This window comes from Pelodiscus sinensis, chromosome 10 (assembly GCF_049634645.1).
Source record: "Pelodiscus sinensis isolate JC-2024 chromosome 10, ASM4963464v1, whole genome shotgun sequence".
NCBI classification, from domain to species: domain Eukaryota; kingdom Metazoa; phylum Chordata; order Testudines; family Trionychidae; genus Pelodiscus; species Pelodiscus sinensis.
Window position 1 is genome coordinate 39,198,415 of NC_134720.1, and position 11,141 is coordinate 39,209,555.

The following is an 11,141-nucleotide window of genomic DNA, read 5'->3' on the forward strand; positions in this document are numbered from 1 at the left end:
GGGTTGAACAGAGGACCAGGGAGACTGTTGAGGACTGGAGCCCAGGTCTAGCAGCTGGAGGTTCTTAGGGCAGAGCCTGCCACCCCATGTCTGAACAGAGCCTGAGACCTATTGTCCCTGGAAAGATGAGGAATTCTCCTTCAGTGATGATTATCTGTTCATTCCCTCTGAAGCAGCTACATTCACCATTGTAGAAACAGGATACTGGGCTAGATAGACCTTCTATGTAATGACTATAGCCATTCTTATGAAGTCTCCAGCATCTTGAGAGCCACCACCATTTTTTCTATACTATTATTGTTAGGGAAATATTCTTCCAACATCAAAGAAGATTTTTACCTACCACCATACAAAAGAATAAAAACCTGATTTTATCAGGAATTATATCATGCCCATCACTATGGTATTTCTTTATTCTTAGGGAAATTTACATTCATAACATGTAAAGAAACAGTCACTATAAAATGTTAGTTCGATTTTATTTCTTTTGACAAGAATGTCAGCACTTCCCCTCCCCCCCATACAATTGTAATAAGCCCTTCTAGTTTAAATAAAAATGTTTTCCACATGGAATGAACATATGTATTGCTAACAGTAGTGAATACAAATCAAAAAAAGTATTTCAAGACTGGACCTGAAGTTTAGCTTCCACTACACTTTTACTGTAACTAAGTCAAAATGCACAAACATTTCATAAAAACAATTGAGTCAGTTTTGTCATCTAAATGTTAAAAGCCTTCTTTCAACAACCTTTTGCAAGCCAAAACAAATTTCTCCAAGTAGCTCTGAGAACTTCACTAATACAGAAATGAAGGATGTACAGCTATACCTTTCAAGTTATTGGTTTTATGACTTTAAAAGCAAATATAAATTCTACAATATATAAATATTCAAATCCTTCCAGCTGATAACCAATAGATCCATTTGCTCATCCCTGAAGAGCAGATAAAATAATTTACAGGGTTTTTTGCTATTAGTAAGATGGCATTGCATACATACAGTAATCAAAACATCTCTCCACTTCACTCTCCCTTTTTAAAAAAATACATTGACTAGTACTTGATGTTTATAATACAATATAGAAGAATATGAGAATAATGGGGTATCATTTATTTTACAGTAATATGAAGCAAGCATTCAAACCAAACAAGAGTGTTCTAAGTTTACACTGGTTATTTACCACAATAAAGAATCTCCCTCAAAAGCTAAATACTTTAGGGATAGACTACAGATGTTAAAATAAGACTCAAGAAGCTCTAAATGTACTGTGCAAAATTAAAATTCCACCATATGTTCAGCATAATATATTTTAAGATATATACCTTCATTAAAATTGTCTTGATACATAAAATTCTCACTTTGATACCCGACAGCCATAAGAGTAAAGACATACTGAGTCTTCTTTACCAAACCTGAATTCTTCTAAAAAGCTACATTCCAATTATTCAAAAGTGTTATTGAATTTTGAAGTCCATTTAATATTTAACATGCTTGACTTCAGTAAGCTTACTAACTATAGTAATTTGACATATTCCCAAATGTGATTCCCTACAGCTTATGTAGAATAGAGTATGAGATTATAGACTGCACCATCTTGAGCAAGCTAAAAGCTATTGTGGATCTGAAAAACCTTGTAAGACACTTGCAAGCAGTTACTGGTAAGATAATGAACTTCAGCCCTGAGAACAATGCATTCAAATCATGGCTCAACTGGCAATAGTCTAGTTAAAAAGCCACCATATCAAGCAAAAAATTAAGAAGGGTCCATTTAAGTTGTTAAATATTTACTAACAGTTGAGGCAAAACCAGCCTACAGTACATTTAAAGAACTGAAGACAGAAACCCTATAAAGACTGCTACCATAAAAGTGTAACAGTAGGCATGGAAATATTTTCTACACCCTCCTAGTTCTCAGCCTTTTAACTTGGGGGAATTGCAGCAGCTGCTAAGAGTTTGCAGTTTGTTCTAAGTAGCAGCTTTGAGTGTAAGAAACTCACTGTCATTGAGTTTGAGATTTTTCTGGAAGATGCAACAATTTGAACGGTTTCTAGTAGAAAATTTAAAGTTCATTGTAAATATAACTATTGACAGTAAGTTGAAATAGCTTGCTAATAAAGAAATGGCTCTAATACTGTAACTTAACTGATTAAGTATGAGATACTATTAATTTTCTCTAGGCAATTTCATGTGTATGGCAGCCTAATAATTACACTTTCATAGCTCTCAAAGTGCTTTACGAAGGTGGTTAAGTTATAGTCATGTGAAAGACTAGTACCCAATCAACACAACAAACTCGAGAGATGTAGTGTCATCTCAATGCCTGCAATTCTGCAAAATGTAGGCTATGGTTAGAAACCTGCCTTTTAGCCCTAAGAAATCTCTGTCTAGGCTATTTTGAGATAGCAGCCAGAACTTTCATTAGCTTGGTTGTGTCAGTGACAGATTTCCTAATTGGTTGCAGGAACCTCATCTTACCCATAAGACCAGATGAAGGGGATTGATTATTGTTGATCCATACTATGTGATTTGGAAACCTAACAAGTACTTGCCATTCCCCCCTCCCCCCCTCCTTCCCCTCACTTCATGGTAGTGGACAAGAATAGTGAGGATTAGATTCAGCTTTTAAAGCACTACAATTTACACGGGTACCAGCCCGTAATAGCATCCAGAGACTTGTTTTGAGGATCAAGTTTATTGTTGCATGCAAAAAAAGGTGCCACCTAAGAAGTTCAATCACACTGCCCTACATGTGAGGCAGAAATGTGGTGATATTTGCCTGTTGTACAGCTAGTTATAGTGTACTGTGCTTTGAAGGTAGCTATTTATTACTAGCTTGAGTTGTATGACACTTGTCCCCTCTATCAGGGTATGGCAAATTCATACCTGCACCATATCTTACTTTTTAATCACTCACGTTCACTGTCCCTACTATGACAAGTTTTTTGGTTTTAAATAAAAGTTCAGCTTCAAGGACAGCAGTAGGAATTCTCCACCCCATGGCAGAGGTGTTGGAGCAGAGCAACTAAGTTATTATTTTAGGACAGTGTCTAGTACCATGAAGTCATGGCTCCTGCAACCAATAGAAGCTAGAGAATATGAATTGTGTATATTTCAAGGGCAGCATTCCAAATATTTAAATAGGCCCAAATTAGTTTATAAACTTGCTTTGCACTTCGAAGGGCTATTAAGTGGTAGGACAGATTTTTAATCTGTTTGTACAGACAAGAAAAATAGTGCTTGAGAACTTAATCTGATAAGATATTTAACTGCATACTCTGACATGTAGCATTGACAATGTTAAATATTTAAGGGTTGGCTTGGTTAAGCTTCTTGAATCAACATCTCAGCTCCAAAATTTCTTTAAGCTTCAATTGTAAGTCCATTAAAGAGATTTAGTTATGCTAAACCTCATTCTAAGGAAATGTAACTTGGAAGATATGAAAAATTTGAACTTCTAGCAGATGAATTAAATTTGAATGTAAGAAGCACCACACAAAACAAGATGCTAAGTTAGTGACAATTATCAGTTTTGCAGAGCATTTCGTGTTTGCCATTAAAAGTTAGAGGTCATGCCTAAACCTGTTTTGAAATGAGTCAGGAACAGTTGCAGTGTGCTACGAGCAACTGCTATCTAACTTCTGCCATGTTTATTGGTTAGATGTAGCAACTTATTACTACTCCCATATTTGAGCCATGATTGTGTTGTGTGTGTCTGCTGTGCCTATTTTACTTTTCAACTGCAGAAGAGTTTAATAGTTAAGCATCCTTTATACAAGAAAAGGATGCACATTTAAGTTCCAATGCTACAATTTTAATTTTCAAAAGTGGTCAAAAACCTATACTCCTTGTGCTACAAAAATCAAAGTAGTTAGAACCCTGAACATTTACACTTAATACTGGAAGCACTGCAAGAGATTCCTGTGGAGTTAGTCACTCCTTTTAATACAAATACAATAAGAGCAACTGAATTGCATTTTTCTATTTTTATTATTTTTAAAGTCTGACAAAGGCCTCAAGTGAAAGTTGTCACTTTACCATCTAATCCCACCTATTTGTGCACCCTTAATCTGGCAATGTAACATCCAACCAACATTGTCTGCCTGCCTACACCAAAGGCAGGTTTTGACACCATTTTTATAAAGTTACATTAAAGTAAGCCAACAGATTGGCTAAAGGAGAGTATAACAAGAGGTAATACAGTTAGTTGCACATGGCCACCAGGACTTTGTCAAGCTAATTGGCATTTTTTTTAATCACTTGAGTTTCATGGTCTAAGAAATGTGACTGGCTCCCACAGGTCAGTGGGAATCCCAATTCACAGGACATTAATGTCCAAGTTAAAACAATTCTATATTATGTCAGTTCTAACTAAATGTTATGTCAAAAAGCTAAATACTATTTATGTTCTAGGTTCATTTATAATCCTAGATACCTTCTACTACTTCATCTAAAACCCCCTGAACACTGTACATTGTCTGTGTAAACAGACAAAATATGTTTTGCTCAAGCAAATAAAATACCTGCCAATGAATGAAACCTCATCAGTTTCTTGGACCCATGAACTGAAGTCTACAGGCATGTTAGAAGAGCTACAAATTAAAACTTCAGTGATTATGAAAATTGCCAGTCAGCCTGCAACACTCATCCAGAATCCAGCACTATTTTGAAAAACAATTGAAAAATAAATGAGGTTGCTTGTGAAGGCCATAGCTTTGGTGACAATCAGAACCAAATTTAAGATCTGTGGTTTGTCTGGACCTGAGCAATTGCTCGAGCCTGGAGTTCCCATTTATTTGCAGGGCTTAATGGCTACAGCATATTCTTCACTCATTGCACACAAGACTGACACCTAGAAGACAAAATAAAAACACAACTTATGGATAACTGATATTTTAAGGGGGGGGCATTTTACCACAGGGAATCCTATCCCACCTTCTCTTGTTTAAGCAGCAGAAACTACGCAGTTTATACTAAGAGTGCACATCTGCTCTTATAAGTCACATTTTCATTAGAGCTTTCATTTTACCTCCATAGCTGGGCTATGGATAGGCGTGTTACATTTTGATCAACTAGTTGATGGCATTGCCATCAGCTACTCCATTAGTCGGTAAGGAGTGGGGTGCTCGCTACCCCTGCTGCACCTCTGCCTTTTTAATCTAAGAGCTGTCAAAGCTGATAGAGGCAGCAAGGGGAGGGGAAACTAGTCATGTGACTACTGACTACCCAATAAGCATATGCTTTTCAGGTAGTCAACTAGTCGCTTCCATCCCTATTATGGAAGTTCATTTGGAAACAGTTAGGCTAAGATGGATAAGAAGCTTCATGAGTGTGGGAAACTGGCATGCTTCTTAGTTCACACTGTGATAAATAATGGCCCAGATCTCTTCTTTGCACAATCTTATGGGAAGTCTAGAACCTCTTTAAACTTGCCCTTTAGTGGCACCTTGACTGCACTCTGTTCTTACCTGTACATCTTCACCTGCATTGTATTTCCCTTCTATTTCTTTGCCTAGGTCACCTTCTGGCAGCTTCAAATCCTCACGAACATCACCGCTTTCTGTCAGCAGAGAGAGGTAGCCATCCTGAATACAGATAAGCTACAAGGAGAAGGTGGTTTTTAGAAGATTCATACTGCTAATTTGTCCAGATACCAAGATTTGCTAGTTTATATTGATGCAGTGCATCAAGTATGGACAGTAGGCCATCCTATTGTATGCTGATTCTAGTATCAGCAGTTTAGACTTAAGATTCTATAGTAGTATCAGGAGGAAATCTTAGACTGACATTTTCTGTATGATAGTTTAACTATTTCTAGTTTTTGAATGATAGTAATCAAGAAGCTAGCTTTGGACAAAGATTAGAACTACTCATTATGACATAACATTCGGCACATAAATTTCATATCTGTTAACAGATCTAGAGAGGGTCTTTTCAGTAACTAGAGGGCTCCAAGTGAAGCTGAAGAACTACAATAGTCCTAAAAAGCACAGAAGCTCTAGCCCCATAAAAATTGTGATTTAGTGTTTGCAGTGTAGGACCAAAAGCTCTGAAGATGTTGCTATCTAGACTAGGTACACTGTATGCTGCAGAATACATGAGGCACACTAAGGCAATAAAGAACACTCCATCACTATTAGGAGGAGACTTAGCAATAGTACTCAAGCCATATGACCCGACTGCCAATTTGTACTAACTGGGGAGGCCATTCCATCTAGACAGAAATCAACTAATGACAAAGGAAGACTACCATATTTTGTTGCCATCTGCCAGAACTCATTACTTCCAGACATCTGCTTTTTTATACCATTTGAGCTAAATTTGTTCATTTCATGCTGATTTAATTTTAATAGAAGTTTCTAACCTTGCCACTATCTTAAGATAACAGTAATATATTTAAGTGAAAAGCAGACTGGCAGGTGGAAGAGATTTGAAGTCTGGTTACTTGAAATATCAGTAACTTCACAAAGTGTTAGAAGGATAAGGGAAATTTGTGAACCATCTCCCTGCATCTATACTCCTCAACAGGGCATTCAGGAGAATCAGAATGACTTTGGAGCAATGCCATCTAAAAGGTTCAAGTCAATTTCAATTTGAAATAATTGAACAGGCCTAATCAGATCGAGCCAAGAATAAATGTGCTGCTTTAATGGAAGTCCAGAAGTCTTGCCCAAAATAAGTCTTTTCTAGCCCCTGTAGTCAAGATGTTTTTCCCCATTCTACAGCCATAACAAAATTATGACATGCAATTTAAGACTTGAGTTAGTTTACTTGTATCTGAAATGTGTCATTATGGTGACAGGAAGCTAGTAGTACTGTTAGCACCCAGACTCACTTGATAGTCATTTCTTTTGATATTTGGAACATCCATGTTATGGGTAGATGGGCAGATATCTTCATATTTTTTGCCAGTAAAGATATCAATGCCAACCAAGTGGACCTGCAAAAACAGTAGTAAAGAGCAATTAGTTTGTTCACTTAAGATTAGGGGTGTAAGCGACTAGTCAACTATACAATAAGCAGAAGCAGCAGAGGGTGGGGAGAAAGAGAGCAGGAGCCAGTGCTGGGAGGAGCTGGCTTAAAAGATGTTCCCCCCTCAACACCATCTCCGCAGCAGTTAAAAGGCAGAGGCATAGCAGGGGGACTGGGTATGAGCCTAGCATCTCTTAATACATTTAAGAGGCATCACTGAATTGGGGTTAGCTCACAACTCTGCTATTCCCCCCCCCCCCAAAAAAAAATCAACTAAAATTCCATTGACTAATCAAACAAACACAATTTAACATCCCTACTTAAGATCAGTCACTGGCAGCCCATTGCTGGAGACAATTTAAGTTACTGGTTCCTTTTACACATAAACATGATTCATTTGAATGGGAGGGGCAAGAACTTTAGTCCATGAGTAAATTAAAAGTTCTGCTTGTACCCTGCTTCCTTATCACATATGAAGATGGTCTTAAACATCTGTCAGAGGAGGACAGCAAGGTAATAAGTGTGTTGGTATTTCAGTTCTACAACTATGTCTAGCTTTGAGACAGAGGCCTGGTCTACAATTAAGTTTTGCCATCACAGCTATGATAACTAGGAGTGTGAAAAAAGTTACTTCTAACTGGTACTGCAATGTCAGCAAAAGCTCTAACATTTTAGATCTCTTTTCCCAGTATTAGCCAAGTCTACAGTAAGAAGTTTGCTAGTATAGATACATCTTGACAAACTTTAGCTTGGACTGGACCTGAAAGATATGGGATTTAAGTCCGTATACCCCTGTATTAGAGGCCCAACATGGTCAAACTGTTAACCCCAACTAAGTTATGCTCTCCCTGTCCACCCTCCAAAACATCAAAATATGGGCTGCTTCCAGGTCATCTAAGACCCAAATTAATAAGTTTGTTATCCTGGTTAGTATCTTTAGAAGCCTTTTTAAAAACTGGTCTTAATTTCTTCAATGCCCACCAGCAGCTAAGATGCCCTGAAGAAATTATCAAAAAAGTGACAAAAAATAAAGGCAGGTATGTCCACACTACAGTGGCACAGCTGTCACATATACCACATGCTTCCTGAAACAGAAGAGATTTCCCATTAATACAAGTAATACAACACAGCCCTGGAAGACATAGCAAGGTCAACCCACTCACCACATGTAGACCAGGCCTGTAATCAGACCCTCAGCTTTTTAAAGCAGATGTGTAATCTTTTGGATCAGGGGCTCCTGACCCACAGAAAAAAAAAAATCAGTCAGGGGCTGCACACATGACTATGTACGAGATACAAATTGTATCTAGTACACGATTAGTTAGTCGTTAAGGGGCTACTGCAGCTCTCCAGTTTAAAGGTAGTAGGAACCGGGTCCTGTGCTGCAGTTCTGCCTTTTAAATGTATTAAGAGCCAGGTGGCTCTTATTACATTCAAAAGGCAGAGCCACAGAGCCTGTCCTCCCCACCCCGAACACAGACTGTGCTGGGGAGCTCCCTTGCTGCCTCTATTAGGCAGCAAAAAAAAAAAAAAAAAGGGGGGGGGGGGGGAGAGAAGAGAAACTCAAGTAGTCAACTCAACTACCCAATAAGCTTAGGCTTATTGGGTAATCAACTACTCTATATCCCTATCACACACCAGAGCCTAGTGGGCCCTACCTAGTACATTTATGTGCTCCAGCCTCATGGTCTCCCCAATTCAGGGAGATAGGGGGAGCCCTCAGCCTCAGGGGATAAAGTCAGACAAGCCCTGGGGCCCTCAGTTCCCCACCCCATCTTAAAGCAGTAAGTGTGCACCTCCATAAATTCATGGATTTCCTTATTGCTCCCATTCCTGACTATAGGTCTTTTTTGCATCTGTAGTCAATTGCTGATAGCTTCAATTGCTTAGTAGACAGACATACATAGGCTTGTACAACTAAGGTATGAAACTATACTGAAGACTTAAAATACTCAACTAGCATGTTGTAATTGCCAGTTAGCTTTCAAACACAGAACATCAAGTTGATGTGGATGCTCCTGACCACTATTCTAGGTGACATACTTGGCTGTTAGCTAGAAATAGAGGAATCTAATGAAGCCATACTAAGGACTAGTGCAAAATATGTCTTAGGCAAGCCATTTACATAATCCCCTCCCCCCCCACCTCTGAGCCCTTCTTCCACACAGCACCTTAATTCTAGACCCTTGTCTAAACTGCCACTTGGAAAGACCCAAAACCTATTTAATATATCAGGGACACCTTCAGTTGTCTCCCATAGGCTGTCAACAAGTACTAGTTGACATTTTCCAAATATTTATTTAGGAAAAATCTGGTCCAGGAGTGGGGACTGAATGTGCCCTTCTTCCCCCTACCACTCCTGTGGGGCTAAAGCACAGAATCTCCAAGCCTGGCCCCCCTCATGTTAGAGAAGGTGTGGGGTTTTTTGGGGGGAGGGGGGGCACACTTCTCATGTGTGCTCCTCACTGATTTTTCTGTGGGTCAGTGGTCCTCAATGCAAAACAGATTCCCTCCAGGTCTAGTCTGTAATCCAGCTATGTTCTCAGAGCGCTTCCACAAAGTTCATAAAGCGTGGTCAGCCCCATGTAAGTTTCAAGATTCCCCAGGCAATATGCACGTGTGCTTTTGCATATTACTCCAACTGTTCACCCTTTTGCTGTAAAACTGAAATTAAGTAGTTCAGAAAATTCACCCTGAAGCACCGGCACACTGGTATTATGTACATAATAATGCCATAACTGGAAGAACCAGAAATGTATCCAAGGACTTTGACACGTGATTTGTGTGCTCGCGCTCTCCGTGTAGCTGTAGATATAAAAGAGGTTATTTGTATAAAAATAAGTGTACAAAGGAGTTTTTCCAAGCCCAACAGGAAAGGGCTGAGAGTGAGTCTTGTTTACCTTGGCATGACCATGCTTTCCAGTCTTAGAGGTCGACATCTCCACAATTTTGCAAGGACGTCCCTTGAGCACGACGAAGCCATTCTTGCGCAGCGCAGAGCACTGCATGGGGTAGGTGGAAGAAGCACCCGCATCTCCAGTGGTGAAGTCGATGTCGTCGGCCATAGCGGGCTGGGTCTGGGAGGGGTTACTAGAGAACAAGGAGAAGAGGCAGCTTTTCCCAGCAGGCTGGGCACACGTGGGGGGGGGGGGGGGGGGGGGAGGGAGGAGTCCCAGCAGCTGCCCAGCCATGAAGCAGCCGCGGAACACGGGCCAGAGGGACTTTGCCCCACGCGGAGCGGCCCAGGCAGCCGCACTGCCCCGAGGCCCACAAGGGGGAACCGGGGCAAAGGCTGCCGGAGCCGCACGTGCTTCTGGGCAGCCCCACAGCAGCCCGCATGGGAGGCCCCGAGGACACCCGGCCCTGCCCACGTGCCAGCGGGGCCGCCGCTGCAGAGTCCCCGCCCGGCTGCGCGAAGAGCCTCCCTCCCCCCCCCCCGCGGGAGCCCGGCTCAGGGGGCGGCTCGACCCCGCGCGGCCGCCAGCTACCGCCGCGGCTGGGAGCGGCGCGCGCGCGCCACGTCCGGCTCTTACCCGCTGCTGGGAGAAAGGAGCGTCGCTGGCAGTGCACACGCGCCCGGCCTCTGGCACTGCGGCAGCACCAGCCGGGGGGGAGGAGAGAGAGAGAGAGAGCAGAGGCTCACGCGCACTTCTACCCCGCACCCCCCACTTCCGCTTTGTACCCGCGGGCGCAGCTCTCATTGGCGGCCGGGACGCCAGGTTAGGCGGGGCTCTGTGGGCCCCCGCCCCTTCCATGTGACTTGGCGCGCGGAAACTTCCAGGTCACCCGCGCGCCCCGCCCCTACCGAGCCAATTCGCCGCCGCTCAGCATTGGTTGGCGTCTGAACACGTGGTGCGGAACGGTCGCTTTATTGCCCTCGATCTGCGCCTCCACTACATGCCGTGAGGCAACAGCACTTCCGCTTAGGGTCTCGCTGCCACCGGAAATAGATGTTCCCCACAGGCACGTGGGCTGAGCTACGCCTCGCCTACTATGGAAAGCGACTTGGGTCACAATTACACCCCCGCGCCCGCCACAGCGTGTCACGTGACGCTGGCGGCCATTACTCCTGAGGCAACCTGAAAGGGGGCTGGTGTAGGGGTTGCCTGCTGCAGGTCGGCCCCCGAGCCCACCCGTGGACGCAGTGTCCCCAGGCGAGGCCCCTGAACCCC

At 42.2% G+C, this 11,141-nt stretch overlaps 1 protein-coding gene across 2 annotated transcripts; it reads right to left on the reverse strand.

The window, feature by feature from the left end:
- Window positions 1-462: 462 nt before the first annotated feature.
- Window positions 463-10,933, reverse strand: EIF5A2 (eukaryotic translation initiation factor 5A2). Of its 2 annotated transcripts, none has more exons than XM_075937936.1 (5): window positions 10,775-10,933; window positions 9,870-10,059; window positions 6,833-6,937; window positions 5,466-5,597; window positions 463-4,849 (listed from the first exon to the last, which is right to left on the reverse strand). In XM_075937936.1, the coding sequence occupies exons 1-5, from the start codon at window positions 10,798-10,800 to the stop codon at window positions 4,790-4,792; spliced, it is 513 nt and encodes a 170-aa protein (XP_075794051.1). In that variant the 5' UTR covers window positions 10,801-10,933; the 3' UTR covers window positions 463-4,789. The 2 variants fall into 2 exon arrangements, with proteins under 2 accessions (XP_075794051.1, XP_075794052.1); XM_075937937.1 differs by lacking the exon at window positions 10,775-10,933 and adding an exon at window positions 10,503-10,660.
- Between the last annotated feature and the right edge of the window lie 208 nt (window positions 10,934-11,141).